Raw genomic sequence first — 19,212 nt, forward strand, 5'->3', positions numbered from 1 at the left:
AGTACTGAAGGTGCAGGTGTGACCACGAAACACGGAGGCTTGAAGTGCAGTTTCAAAAGCTTTACTCACTGTTCTTTATCCGGTCGCTTGTGCACAGTAAGGACCACCCGAGTCATGCTGCGTCCACCAGGTCAGGGACTCGGCCAACTCCCAGGTAGTTCCAGAGCGTGGTCCAGAGCTCCCCTCTCTTCCTTCCTACTGGCCGTTCTCACCAGGGACCCACCTATGTCCGGCTCCCTCGGGCCTCTTGGTGGTGAAACCTTTCCTGGCTTCCCTGGCCCTATGCGTGGTATGCCTTCCTGGTGGATGTGGTGAGGGTCGTGCCAAAGCTTGACCACGACCTCCGGTTCCTGGCTGAGGATGATTAGCCTCTACCAGTTTGGGATCCGGTACCCTTCTCTGCCAACCCTTCACCCTTTTCGTTCTCCTGTGGGATCTCAGGGTTCCCTCTCTCCTTGCGTCTCTGGGCCTTTCTGCCTCCTTCTTCTTCTTTCTCTCTCTCTCTCTCTCTGCCTCAGGCCTCCTCTCCAGGCCTGGCTCTGGAGCTGGGCCCAGACTGAGCCACAGCTCCCTGTCAGCCCGCTCTGGCTGAACTCCTCTCTGAACTGACCCTGTTCCTAGATGGTGCCCACCTTTTATACTCCCTCTGACACCCGAGCCCTGGTGACAATGCAACCAATGGGCTCCTACCTATGCCCAGAGTCCCTCCCCTGTCTGCTCCTACACCACTGGGATGTTCCTCCCCCCCCCCACTCCAGCCAGGGACAGACGCTGTCGTACCTGCACATCTATCTGGTGGGAGTACCGTTGTTCTGTCCCCCGGAAATGGGGTGTATGTGGTGCATGCAGCTTACTGAGCTCTGTTCCACACTCCATCCTTACCCGTGAGTGGAATACCACACCTCTGGTTCGAGGTGCAATACCCCTGTAGCAGCCGAGTCCTCGGGGTGCTACATTTGCTACCACCGGAGCCTCCGGCCGGGACTCCGTGTGCGACGCGGCGCAGCCAGACCATCCGGCTCTCATCACCAGGTCAGTACCTGCGGATCCACTCAGCACCACCAACGAGTGAAGTTCCAGCAAATCCACGTGCCTGCGACGCCAGTAGCCACCACCCTTCTAACAGGTACGCGACCTCTGTACCGACACAATAAGGCTCTGCTGCCCTTCATCCACTCTCAGCATCACGGACAGTGATTCCTGAGCACCTGAAGGGGGATAATCCTCCCTCCCTGTCCACCAGCCTCAGTGCTCCATGATACACTAAGGACTGAAACCCAGTGGTACACAGGAACAATTTCTCTACCTAAATACAAGGTAATATTTATAATAATATCAGTACTAATTATCCTTATCCCCTTATCAAACAGGACACCATATACTATACTAATTTTATCTAAACGTGACCAGTCAGACGTAGCAGTCACGTGACCACACTGAACCTGCCACCTCCAGCACCCCTAAGGACTCCGGTACATCACCACCCACTGGTCAATCTGCGTGCAGCTGCTTTTCCTTTCCTCTAAATATCCCTTTTCCCCACAGATCTGGACTTCAGACCAACCTTCTGAAGCCGTTCCATCACCCTACATCAAATACCCTACAACCCTAAACAGGTAATTACCTCCTTCCCATATCAAATCTGAGGTTTAAACCCTCAAGTGTTAGGCCTATCTAACTACCCCTCCCTTCCTCTCTCCTAGGCCTCCTCCATCTACCTCAGGCCATCACCTATAATACCCCCTGAAGCAAGCTTCAAGTTACCTTCCTACTATCACGGCACTCAGCGTCACTTTTTACCTGTTTTTAGGGGGCTAGTCACCCCCACTCATTTTATTGAACCCCGTATATGTCTGACACCTATACTTTTTAAACTACCTTTCTAACTGATGTTTAATTACGAATAAATACTTTGATTTTAATATTTGTCTACAGCCACTTCTTTAGTATCTCTACATCCACCTAGACCAGCGCAGATACCCCATCTCTGCATTATACAATGTGGGAGCTAATGTTGGGGCCATTATACTGGGGACTGTTGTGGGAGCTACTGTGGGGGACAGTCATAAACTGTGGTGACTACTTTAGGGGCCACTATACAGTGTGGGAGATAATGTGTTAATCCAAGAGAAATACCTTATTGTGTTTTATTAGAGATTGCTTGCTGTGTTTTATTAATGTCCTGCTTGCTCGCCAGTTTATGTACACTAATATAACTTGTAAAGTGTCCAGGATTCCACTAATCTTATTAGTATCTCAGGAGCCTCTAACCATTGTTCAAAAATCGTCTAGGCCCATTGTGCAAGTGTTGAAAGATGATCCCGCGGAGCCTTCACCACAGCGAGTCTCACATGTAGACCCAGGTGATGCAGTGGATCTGAGAAAGATAACTCCACTAATGCACACTTAGCTTTGGGGGGAGGGTAAAAGGAATTCTGCCATTCAGGGGGCTGAGCGCAGAGAAGCAGAAGGGACATGTGTTTTTGTAGCAGTCAGACGTGGGAGACAGAATCAAAGCAGAATCAAGGAGAGTCAGAAAGACTTTACAAGGAGAATGCGAGACATCCTTCAGGACAGTAGCTGGATTGCATGGCATTGCCCAAAGAGACACAGATTTGAATTCTATATGATTGTAGCCTAAGGGTTCAATCCTGACTGAAAAGATTCAGATCTGTACCATTGACTATCAGAGAGACAAGGATACATCTTGGAGAGGCCAGGTTGGGACGAAGAAGTCACCCGGCCCCATGCATATGCTGTTTGGGGTTGCCAGGAGAAACCCACCGGTCGCCGGCAACCCATGGAGACATTTGGAGAGTCCAGATTGTGACCCACCAGTCATCTGGCCCCATGGAAACTCTCGAAGAGGCCAGGTTGGGACCCTCGGGTCTCCTAGCCTTGTACCTCAATGGACTGCTAGCTTCCTAAGTTTGCCGCTACCTCCTCTCTGTGGGGGCCCACCAGAAGCGGGGGGCCACTGGTTGAGGTAGTCGTCCCTGGAAGTCTCCAAAGTTGCAGCTGTTCTATCTCTGGTGGGCGGAGAAGGAAGGGTGAGACTGTGTAATGTTGTACCATCTTGGGTATTTGCTGGGACTGTTCTATGTGTTTATTATCCGCTTTGTTGTTCAATAAAGTATTGCCACTCTGTTTTACCCTCACCCTGTATTGTCTAAGTAGCGTTACACCCACGGAAGATCCCGGGTCTTCACACCAGGGCTCTCCCATGTCCCCTTTTTGAGGCAAAATGGCCTTTAGTCCCCTTAGGCACCAGGATCTTGGTTTGATGCAACCTCTATAGCTATGGTCCTGTTGATAGAGACAAACTTACACTACCTGGTATCAACTTATTCCTTTATGAAGGCAGGTGTGCATGTCTATGGGGAAGCCAGGAGAGATGGTTGTCTACATAATGATGCTGTCCAAAGATCTGCCTAAAGCTGTTGAATCCTGGCTGACCTCGTTTAGAAAAAGAGCCTTGAGGACTCTCAGACCAAGAAGACGGGTAAGGTGGTGCTGAGGGAGGTACAGGAGCTTGACTTCAAGGAAGTGAAATTTGACTATCTCCAGGCAATACATTTCAAGGAACTCCTCTTGGCCAAACTATTGTGGGTTCAGAAAATGTGAAGAGGTTCACACAGGTCTATATTTTTGAGTACATCAACCTACGTTATTTTTGGCTTTAGTAACCCATTTTAGAAGTTTCTTCCCGAGTACTGGGTGCATAATTGCCACGATGGCACCAATATCACACCTTTAATGATCATCATCTCTTTCCAATTTATCAACCACCTAAAACCACCTTATCCAATTCACACAATAGACTCAAAAGCACAGACTCAGATACACATTAAAGTATGAAGCATGAGCTGAAGAATGGATTTCTTGGAGTCTGTAGCTGTAAAAAGAGATGTGGTTATTCACCACAGTGGTGCGAAGAGGAAGCAGAATACTAACAGCAAGTCTAGTTTAGTTTTGTTTTTCGTCATCAAAGGAACCTTGCTTGGTTTAAGGTGCACTAAGTCTTGTAAAATGATTCACATCTCTTTTAGTGGACCACAGAATGCTATCATTTCCTTGTAAGATGCACGCACTATTAATTTGAGAATATGATATCTCATGGGAATCTGAAATTAAGATGTAACAAAAACAATCAAAAGGACATATCTACTGTCCAGTAACTCCAACTCCAACGTCTATTACTATCTACACCGAGCAATCAATACAACAAATTTGCTGGGTTTCCTGAACTAAAGGAAAGTATATCCAGATTCCTTCTCACTCATTTTCTCAGTGAAATTACTTGAAAAGGTCGTTCAGCTACATTACTTCCGAACAACTGCACATTTCTGCAAAATATTTTTATTTCCTATATGTATATAAACCCTAAGGCTCAAAGTTACAATGACATACCAAAACATACGCAAACACAAATGCATGTGTATGAAACAAAACGATAAGTAATCCCTTGGGGTAAGGATCTTGATGAACTTTTTGAACTTCAATATATTGGTCCAATTTTTACTTACTATGAGGAATTTTTCTGTTTGGAGTGCAACTTGGTATCTCAAAAGACATAAGAAAGTACCAATATTATAAATGGCACATTGTAATTTTTGGCCATTCTTATCCATTTATCGAGCCCCATGAGCTTCGACTTACACCACTATCTATTATTATTTGTTTAATCTAACCATAACTACATGATGTAGTCAAAGTTTCCAAGAAACCCTATCTCATTTTACAACTGCCACAATAACAGACGGCAGAGGAACCAAGAGTGACCCAGATGTACCCAGTTTTCCACTATCAGAAATTACTCTAGTTTTTTCATTGCTATTAATTTTAAAGGTTGTAATTGTACACATTCATACTCCATATAGATTTTATGGAGTCTATAACAAGTACTGTTCTTATCACTGGGGCAGTGTTGTAACCCATGGCGGTTCCCTTTTTTTTTAACCTTTACTTAATATGTTATCTTTTTATGTATGTGAATATGGTTTTTTAATGAATGAGATAATGATTGTACATCATTTTGCCTAGTACTCTGCAACATTTTAATGTTTTTGCATATATACAGAAAAAAAGAAGTACCGTACATGTTCTATTCTTTCATACATTTGTAACAATATAATGTATTAGTAATACATTATTTAATACCAATCACTTCCAAATACTATACTATTGGAAATGAGAAAACCAGAATCGATATCATCCAGGCGCTGCACAGGAAGAACACACCGGCAAACCAGCTTTAGGTAATGAAAGCTGTTTATTGGCTACGCGTTTCAAGGATGGCTCGTTCTCTTCATCAGGCACATACACAAAAAAGCACATGACCTTTATAGCGGTCGATAATGACGTCACAATTACATACAGTATTAAAAATTGATATTTCAATTTGATGACCCCATCATGCGCGCTGCACGTAGTCAATACTTACCTAGTATCCAGTAGTGAAAAGTCAGTTCTGCCCTAATGTTTATCCAAGCCGATCTATTTGGCGCACTGAACAGAGTCTTTTTGTGTTTGATTGCGCAGACAGAGAAAACAAATACTGTCTCATAATATGGGAAGAAGTTTTACAAATCTGATACAAGGTTTACAAAATAGATCGTGGTAAATGTGCTCAATCTTATTTTCTGTATTTTCTCTTAACGCTAGGGTAAGAATCGAATTAGGAGGATAAATAGTGAATATGTGCAGCTATATATTAGCTCAACTGTTCCCATATGTGCCATAGACTTACAGTATATACTACTTGACTTGCTCTCTGCTCCTTTCCTACCTTCCTTGGCTGCCATCAGTCATTTTGCTGATCACATGTGGGGTCACTTGTGTGATCCAATTCTTTCTACGGTTGGTGGTCTCAACAGTCGAAAAATTATCAAACAAGGAACACTGAATTGCAATAATTGGTGCTGGGGACAACTCAATTCCTCCCCTTCCTAGGTCTCTGCTCACTACATTCTCCCTTTGAAATCAATAGATTTTTTACCTTTTTTTTCTCTCAATATAATTCACTATCATCAAGATAATAACCTCACGACTACATACTGTCTGTGAAATAGAGTTAAGGCAAAGAAATTGAAATGTTATTGAATTATATAGGATTTATATCACATCCTGTGCTTCATTCACCGTTCTGCTGTTTCCCATTATTACTACTTGTTCAATGTTTGCAAATAACTGAAATGGGTAAAACAAACTGCCCAAGAAACTCTAAAGTTAAATAAATTGTAAAGAGAAACACTTCAAAACCTATGGAAACCACTGACGTGAAAAAAAAAACACATTATTCCTTATTTTAGTGGTCAACTTTAGTTACTAAGTTTCATTTCTTCATTCATATTCAGACCCCAGATTTGCAGGACTCCAAGTTTCAGATATTTTATTTTTCCCCGGGGAAGTGTCTCTCCCAGCAATATAGGCTGGATGTGATGTGTGTATGCTTCCCCACAGTCATATGGGCTGGATATAAGGCCTATGTGCCTCCCCTTCTGGTAATATAAGCTGGAAGTAAGGTTTGTATCTCTCCCAGTAAAATAGAATGGATGTGATGTCTTTGCGACCTCAACTAATAAAGGCTGGGTGCGAGGTCTGGGTGTCTTCTAGTAATGAAGGCTGGATGTGAAGTCTGAGTGTCCTCCAGTAATATAGGCTGGATGAGAGGTTTGTGTTTCTCCCAGTAATATAGGCTGGATGTGAGATCTGTGTGTCTCTCCCAGTAATATAGGCTGGATGTGAGATCTGTGTGTCTCTCCCAGTAATACAGGCTGGATGTGAGGTCTGTGTGTCTCTCCCAGTAATACAGGCTGGATGTGAGGTCTGTGTGATGCTCCCAGTAATATAGGCTGGATGTGAGGTCTGTGTGTCTCTCCCAGTAATACAGGCTGGATGTGATGTCTGTGTGTCTATCCCAGTAACACAGGCTGGATGTGATGTCTGTGTGTCTCTCCCAGTAATATAGGCTGGATGTGAGCTCTGTGTGTCTCTCCCAGTAATATAGGCTGGATGTGAGCTCTGTGTGTCTCTCCCAGTAATATAGGCTGGATGTGAGCTCTGTGTGTCTCTCCAGTAATATAGGCTGGATGTGAGCTCTGTGTGTCTCTCCCAGTAATATAGGCTGGATGTGAGCTCTGTGTGTCTCTCCAGTAATATAGGCTGGATGTGAGGTCTGTGTCTCTCCCAGTAATATAGGCTGGATGTGAGGTCTGTGTGTCTCTCCCAGTAATATAGGTTGGAAGTGAGGTCTGTGTGTCTCCCCCAGTAATATAGGCTGGATGTGATGTCTGTGTGTCTCTCCCAGTAATACAGGCTGGATGTGAGGTCTGTGTGTCTTTCCCAGTAATATAGGCTGGATGTGAGCTCTGTGTGTCTCTCCCAGTAATATAGGCTGGATGTAAGCTCTGTGTGTCTTTCCCAGTAATATAGGCTGGATGTGAGGTCTTTGTGTCTCTCCAGTAATATAGGTTGGAAGTGAGGTCTGTGTGTCTCTCCCAGTAATATAGGCTGGAAGTGAGGTCTGCGTGTCTCTCCCAGTAATATAGGCTGGATGTGAGGTCTGCGTGTCTCTCCCAGTAATATAGGCTGGATGTGAGGTCAGCGTGTCTCTCCTAGTAATATAGACTGGATGTGAGGTTTGTGTGTCTCTCCCAATAATATAGGCTGGATGTGAGGTCTGTGTGTCTCTCCCAGTAATATAGGCTGAATGTAAGATCTGTTTCTCCTCCAGTAATAAATGCTGGATGTGAGGTCTGGGTGTCCTTCAGTAATATAGGCTGGATGTGAGGTCTGTGTGTCTCTCCCAGTAATATATTCTGGATGTGAGGTCTGTGTGTCCTCCAGTAATATAGGCTGGATGTGAGGTCTGTGTCTCTCTCCCAGTAATATAGGCTGGATGTGAGGTCTGTGTGTCTCTCCCAGTAATATAGGCTGGATGTGAGGTCTGTGTGTCTCTCCCAGTAATACTGGCTAGATGTGAGGTCTGCGTGTCTCTCCCAGTAATATAGGCTGGATGTGAGGTCTGTGTGTCTCTCCCAGTGATATAGGCTGGATGTGAGGTCTGAGTGTCTCTCCCAGTAATATAGGCTGGATGTGAGGTCTGTGTGTCTCTCCCAGTAATATAGGCTGGATGTGAGGTCTGAGTGTCCTTCAGTAATATAGGCTGGATATAAGGTCTGGGTGGATCCCGGGTGCTGCCATCTTGCTCCATGACGCTATAGATACTTTCCTTGCTTTTTACACTGTTGAGATCTGTGTACAACACCCTCACCTGCTGCTAACTCTAAGAAGAGAGAAGGGAGGAGGAGAGTAGAGAGAGCCATCAGAACTGAGCAGGAATTTGTAACAATTTTGTGGACAACTCAGCTAGATAAAAAAACAGACATTCTGCAGCAGCAAAATGAATATTTTTACTGAATATTATTTAGAAAGTTGTTAAACTTGGCAATAAGCAATGAAAAAAATCTGTGTAAGTCTTTCAGGAAATGCTGACAGGGACAGGGCGGCATTGCCAGAGCAGGATCTAAGGCTGGTGAATGAATCAGAAATTCAAAGAACAGAAGGAGAAAGGTAGTGCACCGCCACCAAACATAACACAGTATGTCAGTTTTATTCTTGAATGTTCCTTTAAGGGGACGTGCCAGTGGATAAGCAATAGACTCAATCCAAATAACAGCAGAATTGTGAGTGCAGCTCTGGAGTATGACGCAGACTTAATATTGTAAATTATATTTGGCTTGCAACTAAGTTTCATTCAAGTAAGTAGAACTGTGGTGCAATACTATATACAACTTATGGACTACAGGACCTCTGTTTCTGGGAGAAAGCAGACCCTCAACTTAGCTGCGTTCTGTTCTCCAGTATATAGGGCAGAGCGTTCACGTGAGTCCTGTATATGCTCTACTCCATCACCGATAATGAATGACCAGCAGTATCCAGTCATAATACAGTATAATGCGGAGTAGGAGCAGTAAATCCTGCCGCCGGGGGTGACGCATGGGAAAAACGTCTACATCCATAAGTGTCAATTGTAATCCTCTATATGAGGACAATGTCTTTCCGCCTGCCCTATTTGGACATATGGACTTTATAGATGAGACCCTTAAGACCCTGCACATGAGCAGCTCTCATTATAGGGAACACGACGTCATGTATTACATGACTATCCATTCAAATGAATAAATAGCATGTACATGCAATGCAATTATGCAATTAAATTATGCAATTAAATATAAAATATTATACAATTAAAAATAAAATACATTATAATATAATACAAATAAATAAATTGATACAGCTGGATGTAGCTCTGGGGAGAGGGGATGAAAGCTGGATCTCACCTGTAATAAGCATGGAGGCCATTATCCGGTTATGGGGTTGGGGGACGAGCCCTTTAAAGTCACACAAGTTTCCAACTTTTCAATCTTCATAAAAAAGAAGAAAACTACTCAAGGTTTTTTTTTGTTTCTCCTATATCTAGCCCTGGGTCAAGGAAACGGGAGACTAGTTGATAGTCCCAATTTCTGTTGGACGGTTTAGAGAAGAAGCAAAGACGTAGAAGTTTTTTGCCAGTTGACTTTAAAAAAGAGTCATTTTCGAGGTGTTTAGGACTGGAAGGGTTCTTAAAAAATCCTGCAATTTGAGATTCAAACGTTGCGAAAGGGGTTGTGGTCTAAGTGACAAAAAGCCGTCTTTGTATAAATCTAATTTCTTGGCTAAAGTGAAAAGTGGTTACAAGAGCAGTCTGGAGGACTGTGTAATACTTTATTTCTCCTGTGGGGGAGCTGTAGGGAAATTGAGCACTTTTTTTGCAAGGTTTCTCCATAGTATAGAGTTGATGGTCTCAGCAAGGGGACACTTGTGACCAATTTATTTCCACGAGACCCTTCCAACAAGTAAAGAGAAGAATTCTTGAAAGTATGGAAGTGGCAGATGAGCTCTATTATTAGGAAACTTCACTTTTTTTGCCCCATAATATGGGCTCATAGTTATAAATCCAGAATGTTTTTTTTTTACCGATGATCACATGCAGATCTTATTTCAGTAGTTTGAAGATGTCTTATCAAATTTAAAGCAAACTCGGCGGTGATCCCTATACGCAGTACAGATTATATGGACTCATGGGACGTGGAGCGAGACGACTTCCTGCAAATATTGCACTCATCTAAACACACAAATGCCGTATATAACATCTGCTACAACCCTATAAACAAACACATCACTATGGGCTGATCCTGGGTCATCAGGAGGACAGTTTATCTACGAAAATACACCCCAATCCCTGTGTTCTTCTGTTACTAGTAGTGCCAGGTGTTGTGTTCTTCTCCTTTCATGTATTGTTCTCTTATAATCCAATTCATATATTATATTACAATAATAAGTTACATAGAATTGAGAGGTCAATCCGGGCCAAGCATATGTTACCTGAAATAATATAGGATGTAAAGAGGACTTGTCACTTCCCATATATACAGTAATTTCCCCCTAGATTAAAAGCCGCTGTTCTCCTGAATCCGGCGCTGTTTTTCTTGTGTTCCTGCGCCTCTCCAATCCTCCGATATGGCCGTTTTTTCCTGTATAAAAATCTAGTAATTTTAGTCAAGTGGGTGTGGTCATCAACTCTCCTTTTGTGAGAGCTGTTTTGGGGACCACGCCCACTTGTCTTAAAATACTAGATTTTTATACAGAAAAAACAGGTCATATCTCAGGAATGGAGAGGAGCAGGAACACAAGAAAAACAGAGCCGGATTCAGAAGAACAGCGGCATTTTTACCAGGCAAAAAAATTACATATTTATGACAGGATACTATTTTGGGATAATATAAATTTATACACTTTTTTTTTTTTGCATAATAAAAAATGTTTTGTTTTTTTTAAATAAATATCTTTTATATTTCCATTTTCTGAGAGCCAAAACTTTTTGATTTGTCTCTGGACCAAACTGTGTGAGGGCTTGATTTCTGCAGGACGAGTTGATGTTTTTATGGTGTCATTTTGGAATACGAGTCACTTTTTGATCGTCTTTTATTCCATTATTTGTAAAATGGGGTCAATGAAAATCAGCAAATTTGCCATTGATTTTATTCTATTTTTTTCCAGAGTTAATTGTAAGGGTTAAATAGCGTGAGTATTAGCATATAGCTCAGCTCATTAAAGACTTGGTAATACCAATTTTTATACGTTTATTTTACTTCTTGATTATTTTAATTCATAAAACAACTAATATACAGGCCATTTTCTGTATATTATTTTTACATATTTTTATTATTTTCTATATATTATTTTTCTTTTTTTTTTGAGGGGGGTGTTTGATTTTCTATTTTAGTTATTTTTTTATATATATTTTTTTTAACTTTATTTTAACTTTTTTTTTAATCCTACTCCGGGACTTAAACTTGTTTGAGCCTGATCTCTCATATTGGGGGTAATTTTATATTTTAGTTATTTTTTTATATATTTTTTTGGGCTTTATTTTAACATTTTTTTTAATCCTACTCCAGGACTTAAACTTGCTTGAGCCTGATCTCTCATATTGGGGGTGATTTTATATTTTAGTTATTTTTTTATATATTTTTTTTAACTTTATTTTAACTTTTTTTTTTAATCCTACTCCGGGACTTAAACTTGTTTGAGCCTGATCTCTCATATTGGGGGTGATTTTATATTTTAGTTATTTTTTTTATATATATTTTTTTAACTTTATTTTAACTTTTTTTTTAATCCTATTCCGGGGCTTAAACTTGTTTGAGCCTGATCTCTCATTTTGCACACTGCAGCATGTTAAGTCTGTCAGTGTAAATGCTAATTGGTAAACTAAAATAGCATCCATGGGAGGGCGTTGTTTGACCCCTCATTACCATCTAAATCCATTGGCACCCTGTGGTCACAACACAGAGAGACTAATGGTGTGACAGAGGAAGCCTTCTCCCTCTGTCAATCTAAATAAATATCCCTGTAGCCATTAATAAGGAGTCAACCTAACTACATGTAAGGGGTTAACTTACTTGGATTGAAGTTAGATTTGGCCAGGACAGAACTAAGTACTACAATCCCGTTCCTGCCACCGATACCTAAAACTACAACACATAACGTTTTTACAACAAATACGTTCTACAAATCTTTCTGACTTACAGATCCTAAATCAACGATGAAGCAGTCTCCGCTGTTGAAGCTGGACCAGTTCAGGGGAACCTCCGTCGCTCGTACCACTCTCCTTCCTTTGATGTGGAACAGACGTTGTGCGGTGAGGTCATTAGTGACCACGTGCGTGAAACCAGAGGCCACTCCGCCAGCCTGAAAAATGATATATTGCAATACGTTACGATAGGAACGTTGAGTATTATCAACAGATTTGTGGAACCAGTTAAAAACTCTTGGTAAATGTTGGTGGACTTGTGTGGATGAATGTTCTCCCAAGTGTGCCATCAAGTGATCAAAGGAATGGGCATGTTGGATTTCAACATGTCTATACTTTTACCTATGGGGAGATTAAAGCTGGTCTTTCTCATTATAGGTCCCTTCCTAGCCTATGAGGACTGACAGTCCCGAAGTCCATGAATGGGGAAAAACACATTGACCAATTTTCAGTCTTAAACCTGCCAATATTGATGGGTTTGGTCAACAGCAGTCTAATGAGTATGAGGACTCCGGAAAGATGACCGTTGGGCACAATAAGGATCTGGCATGTCCACTTTTGGACTACCATTCCTTTTCTTAACTATGAGATAACCTACCATCAGAGCCTTCCTGCGTAGGGGAGAGTCAGGTGAGATGGATGCCGGGTGAGCAATCAGCCAACAGCTATCTAAATGATATGGTGGGGGGAGGGCTTAAAGGAAGTTCTTCACGTTGTACAATCCCATGACAAGTAGTACATTGCAAAAGGGTCCCCTTTTTGGGACCCCCAACAATCATTGGCAATCTGTTGGCAAACCTGACAGAAGGTGTCCATTCACCCAAATGGGTTGTCCTCCAGAACGAGACACTCCTTGCAACCAGTCTGGCCAAGAAATAAGGGTGCATGAAAATGGGTAGGATGCAATATTTTTACGAGTTAATGGGAATATGGCCGGAAGCTGATGCTACTCTTTTCTTCTACACAAAGGTTGTTAGGTGGTTGGGGAAAACATCACTCGCCAAACCTTCCTTTCTCCAATATGGCCAATCTTCTTCTCCCAACATCATCTGTTGGGGAAGAGTCCTCTTTGATTAGATGCTCAACCGGTCCATCAGCTGGTTCGACTGACATCAATCTATTGTGTACATAGGGGCTTTACTATACCCTAAATGGGTTAACTGGTCCAGAAAATACCCTGCCCTTATGCAGAGAGTGGCCATTCCTCTGAAGACCTCAGTCTGGCCAAAGTCATCATCATTAAAGGGGATCTAAAAGTAGTGGTCGCACTCTCTGCCAAATAAACCACCCGTATGATAAAAGGCACAGGGTAATATAGGGCCATTTTACAGATAAAAGTCATTTGTTTCCCATTGTTTTGGATCAACAATTGGAGTGAGGAACATCAAAGCTTTGAGCAATTATTGGGCACATGATGTATGGATGGAGAAGTGATACATGTATTATATGGGGTTGAATGTCTACGAAGGGCTGATGCCAGGCGCGCGCTGTATACTCTGAGGACAGTGATGTGGACCGTATACAGTGCAGGGACTCGTCGTCTCAGCATCAGAACCTGACCATGTGGTATCAGTCTTCTGTCATCACAGTTTACTACTTGACGGTTAAATGTCAGTTTGCTGATTTACCAACATCCTGCTCTTCTGCTGCAGCGATAAACCCTTTCAGCCCCGGCTTCTAGATTTATGATCTGTTACTGCTGCGTGCTAAGCATTATATCCCCGCAGAGCATCTCTTTTTGACAACTCAAGGAGAAACGTTACCCCAAAGACCTCAGTCCAGAGCCTCTCACCTAGCCAAATCAGATCTCAGACTTTGCACTGATGAGGGGCAATAGACCGAAACACCGTGTCTGCAAATTGAGATTCTGATTTGGCTTTTATCTTAAGTCACCTGGCAAGGCTCGTTAAAGGGTCGAAAGTGATTTGTAGGATCTCTGCTTCCAACAGGTGGCGCTATAGAGTTCATGTCCTCTTCCTCTCTGAAGAGGTAATTAGCTTTTTTGACAACTGTAATTCATTGCACAAAATAACTGTATAATATGGTTTAGGTAGTGATATCTTTGGGCAGCTCACTGGTTAGCACTGTACAGTGGCTCAGTGGTTGGCACTGTATGGTGGCTCAGTGGTTAGCACTGTATACAGTGGCTCAGTGGTTAGCACTGCAGCCTTGCAGCGCTGGGGTCCTGTGTTCAAATCCCACCAAGGACAACATCTGCAAGGAGTTTGTATGTTCTCCCTGTGTTTGTGTGGGTTTCCTCCAGGTTCTCCAGTTTCCTCCCACGCTCCAAAGACAACTGATTGGGGATGTAGATTGTGAGCTCTGCAGGTGGGACCTCCGGCAGCTGGAGAAGGAGCGGCGTGCTGTGAACGCCTGGAGGCCCGGGACAAGGCCGCAAAGGCTCAAGTTCGCCAGGCGGAGTCAGCCTACCCCAGCCCCCGCGACGAAGGAGTCGTGGTAAAGTTTGACCTGAAGGCTGGGTGGGGCTTTATAAGGGAACCCAACTTTTCAAGGGACATCTTCGTAAACCGGCGGGATGTTGAGCCCGAGCTGGAATAGGGCCATCCCGACCAGAATCTATACCCCGGTGACAGGGTCACCTACACACGTCACCACGGGGAACGTGGGTGGTACGCCCTGCAAGTGTACCGCGTCATCGAGGACACACCCCCGCAGGACATACCGTATGACCCGGCTGGGTCAGGTAAAAATCAGCCGCACCCCAGGCGGGGACCCCACTGTTAGTCTAGCAAGTGGGACTGAACATAATGTATATAGGCGCCCGTAAGCGTGCAGTGTTAAAAGTTGGAATAATGTTTAATTTGCAGTGTGTGTTTATATGATTACCCGTCAGGGCATATAGACTCCAGGCTGGGGACAGTGAACAGCCAGAAACTGATATTATAAATAGTTTAGCACTTTTTAAAGTGCACCCTATTGGTTTTATTTTCACAACCATGACCTCAGAAGAAAAAAACGTTTGTCGTGGCGGAAGACGTGGCCCAGCCCCAGGATCACCTATGCCCTGCAGCCACGCCCAGGGCCTACGTTGAGGGTTTGCGGACGGGTCCCTCATGCTGCTACTTGTTGCACCTGTTTAAAAGTAAAATGGACACCCGGTTACAGCATGAACTGTAACCTGTTACAATAAATGTTTATGAAAAGTGGTTTATAATGTGCGATAAATGTAACCTGTAATGTTGAAGTGATGTGCCTCCCATAAAGGGAAAAAATGTTGTGTTTTCAAATCTTATATACGATGCATCTAAAAAAATTAGCATGTCAAATTTAACTTGATTTACTCTGTTCCAGCCCGCGGACGTGCTGTGTTTTACCAGGGGGGAGTGTGGCGCCCCTGAGGGTTCAGTCGCCACAGAGGTACTGCACCTCACCCAGAGGTGTGGTGTCTCCTTCTCTCAGGTAAGGAGGGAGTGCTGCCCGGAACCCCAACACCCACATTCAACACTACACTGCTCCAGGCCGGCTGGAAGGGCAAGATGCATGTGCAAAGTCATGAGCCCTGTCCCTGGCTGGAGTGGGGGGAACCCAGAGGTAGGGGGAACCAGTAGTGGGTGTGGGTGGAGGAAGTAGTTAGGGGGAGCACTTTGGTAGGAGTATAAATGGGGAAACCATCTTAGGGTGGCAGGTTCAGTAGTGAGAGGACAGTTCAGAAGAACAGTCTGGGAGCAGAGTCTCAGTAGGAGCTCTACTCCACAACTAGGGCATAATGTCAGAGGTCCAGGAGGGGAGCAAGGAGGCTCCGTTCTGTTGAAGGGATCCTAGGGGGTACGGCGAGTGCAGGACTGCACCTGTACTCCCGGAATCTGTCAGAAGACAGAGGGATCGTAGGACGCAAGAAGGGGACTGGCCCCTGGCCCAGTCGTGTACTTCAAGTCTCGGCTGGAAAAACCGGAGGCTCCTGGCTTATAAAGTCAGTTGCCGAAGCCTCGTTCTAATCCCCGTGAGGGTCAAGCAGGTCTGTGAACTCTGACGGACAGGAGGGACTTCAGAGCACCCGAACAGGATTCAGAGTGGGGAAGCGCAGGGCAGGAGGGAGAAAGACCCAGCATGAACATGGTCTAGCTAGGAACACGAGAAAGTGGGGTTCTGTCAGGTACGCCTAACCTGCCTGAGGAAGAACTGAGCCCCTGCCTGGTGAACGCAGCGCGACGTGGGAGGCTAGCACCCGTACGTGCACCAGTGGAACTGTCATAATAACTGTGAGTAAAAACTCGGATGACTGCACCGCACTGCCTCCGTCCATTCTTTAATCTGCGCCATCTTTCCCTCTCTGCGCTATAACGCCCAGTGCAACCACCATCTTCCTACACTGCCCTGGAGCTCGCTCTACCTGTGGAGAGCCACACCATCCCTGCTGCAGTAACACCAGCTCCAGAGGACTGCTCCGCAGCGGCGGCTCCTTTTGGCCGCAATCCACAGGTGGCGTCACGAACAATCCCAAAAACCCCATATAAAAGTATTCCCTTTTGCACTGACCGCCCTGGGTCACGGACCGGGCCAGCCACCGTGATAACCCCCATACCGGCAACCAGAGGCCCGGCTGCCGAGTACCCCACGGCCCTGGGGGCGCGTCACTTCTACACCAGATTTCTTCAAACTGGCTCATAGGATCTCCCCAAAGAAGGTATCGTATTTATTAGAAAACAAGTTTCTACACAGCCAAACCGCTGCTAACAAACATAAAAAAAAACTGACAAATTCCCTTTAACAAGTAAGAAACTCTTGGTATTGAACTTTTTTCAGTGCCATGTAATATTATAGTCACTATGCGCCTCCTTTTTTGCAATGCAATAAATTTAAGTACCAGAGAGATAGTTTTATATAAAAGGTCGGGGGATGGTAGTGGGGGCAATAACATCCATTGAACTGGAGGAGACCAATCCAGTGACAGAAAAACACAGTCCCTAATTTGGTATGATAGTCCCAATTTTGTGCAAACTATAGCTGAAAATGTGAGGATGTCCCAAATAGTGAGCATACGCGGTTTTGGGACTGGAGAGGGATAAAAATATCCCTAATTTACTAACAATAAGTCATCTTTTTGGCTACATGATTCATATGGTTCAAGAGTTTCCTGAAGTTTGGAGGAAATTGGAGTTTTGGGGTTTCATGTAAAGGCTGCTATTGTTTGCACTAGCCATCCACATCCATGGCTCCCCATAGATATTCTAATAAAAAAAATATTTAGCATAGGGTAGATTGGATTCTGGCCAGTCCAGCGTTCTCTAATGCTTTTGATGTGACCACTGCTGCATTAAGTTAGTAAAATCCCCATCTTTAGGACCACCGTAGCAAATGTTATTGAATTCATCGTACCTTATACTTAATCCCTCCTTTAAAATATGCCACAAACACTCCGGATTCGTATCCTTGTATTTCTCTGTACTGAATGGGTTTTCCTCCAAGGAAGTCATCCAGTTGCACGGTGAAAATGGCGGCTGATGTGCTTTCATCTTGGGAGCATTCGTTCCCTAAAGAAAAAGAAAAAGTTGGAATATTCTTAAGGTTAAAAGCCGCAATATACATGAAAATCCCTCCTGATAGATCTACAGGCAGAGTTGTCTGCACATTTATAGACAGTGATGATACAATGTAATATGTTACTCATAGTATATGACAAGTCATAAATATGTATTTTTTTTAATCTAGTGTAAATGCCGCTGTTCTCCTGAATTCGGAGATGTTTTTCTTTTGTTTCTGCTCCTCTCCGTTCCTGAGATATGGCCACATGTTCCTTGTATATAATTGTTGTCTTGTTAGCCAAAAAGGTGTGGTTCTCTCAAAGACTCCCACAGAGAAGGTGACCACGCCCACTCCACTTTAAAAAAAAGACTAGATTTACATACAGTAAAGATGGGGCCGTATCTCAGGAACGGAGAGGAGCAGGAACAAAAGGAAAATACCGCCGGATTCAGGAGAACAGCGGCTTTTACACTGGGTAAAAAAAATACATATTAACCACAAGTGACTGATCCTCTTTAAAGGGGCTTAGCAGGTTAGAAAATGCATTTTATACTTCCTAATAGGGAATTCTGAGTTAATAGAGGTGGGGGTCCTTATCTAGATGGTGGACGCGAAGAACGTCTCTCTATGGAGGCCCAGTCCTGTCCAGCTCAATGATATAAATGGAAACTATGTTCCTGTGATAGGGCAGTATAGAAACTTATTGCCAGGTTTCTCCTAAGATGACATATGATAACTGGGGTCCTAAAAGGGGCGTATTTGTGATCAGCCTATTAGGGACCTTGTCATCAACTAAAGATTTCCAAAGTGGAGCGCCCCTTTAAAGGAGTTGTCCACTACTTTCACATTGATGCCCGATCAATGGATAGGGCATAAATGTATGATCGACCGGGGTCCCGCACGCAGCACCCCCACCTATCAGCTGTTATCGGTGCCAGTGGTGGCGGCCGGAAGTCTTTACCTGCAGAGCTTGGCCGTCAAGTTGTAGTGGCCCCGGCGCTTGTTACTGCACATCCGCCTCCTATTCAATTCAATAGGAGGCGGATGTGAAGTACCCCGCAGCGGCCACTACAGATGGACGGCCAAGCTCCGCAGGCAAGGACTTCCGACCGGCAGCCGCCACCTGCACTGGTAACATCTAATCTGTGGGGGTGTGGGACCCCGACTGATCATACATTGATGCCCCATCCTACAGATAGGGCATCAATGTGAAAGTAGTGGACAACTCCTTTAAGTGATTGTAATAACATTCTAAGCAGCTCAAGTAGTTGAAAAATGAAATATATGAAATATTAAATGAAATCTAACACATTTATAAAGTTCACTGTATATGTGTCCATATAAGTCAGTAAACCCCTTCAGTTAAGTGACAAAGGCAGGAGGGAAATAACACCGTACAGCTACAATATTGCAAATGCATTGCAATACATTGTTGCAAAATAATGCACAAACAAAATAAAGGCTCTTCAAATAATAGAGCCCACATGACATTTTACAGTACAGACCAAAAGTTTGGACACACCTTCTCATTTAAAGATTTTTCTGTATTTTCATGACTTTGAAAATTGTACATTCACACTGAAGGCATC

At 43.7% G+C, this 19,212-nt stretch overlaps 1 protein-coding gene across 1 annotated transcript in view; it reads right to left on the minus strand.

The window, feature by feature from the left end:
• Positions 1-19,212, minus strand: part of SCIN (scinderin) — a 273,292-nt gene that overhangs the window by 235,183 nt on the left and 18,897 nt on the right. Inside the window, exons 2-3 of the mRNA XM_073677281.1 lie at positions 17,477-17,631; positions 12,136-12,297 (exon numbers count right to left, since the gene is read on the minus strand). Coding sequence (XP_073533382.1) covers positions 12,136-12,297; positions 17,477-17,631 — 317 coding nt within the window. The remainder of the gene's footprint in view (positions 1-12,135; positions 12,298-17,476; positions 17,632-19,212) is intronic.

Source organism: Phyllobates terribilis, unplaced genomic scaffold, assembly GCF_046119375.1.
Source record: "Phyllobates terribilis strain yellow unplaced genomic scaffold, ASM4611937v1 Scaffold_4__5_contigs__length_816908805, whole genome shotgun sequence".
NCBI classification, from domain to species: domain Eukaryota; kingdom Metazoa; phylum Chordata; class Amphibia; order Anura; family Dendrobatidae; genus Phyllobates; species Phyllobates terribilis.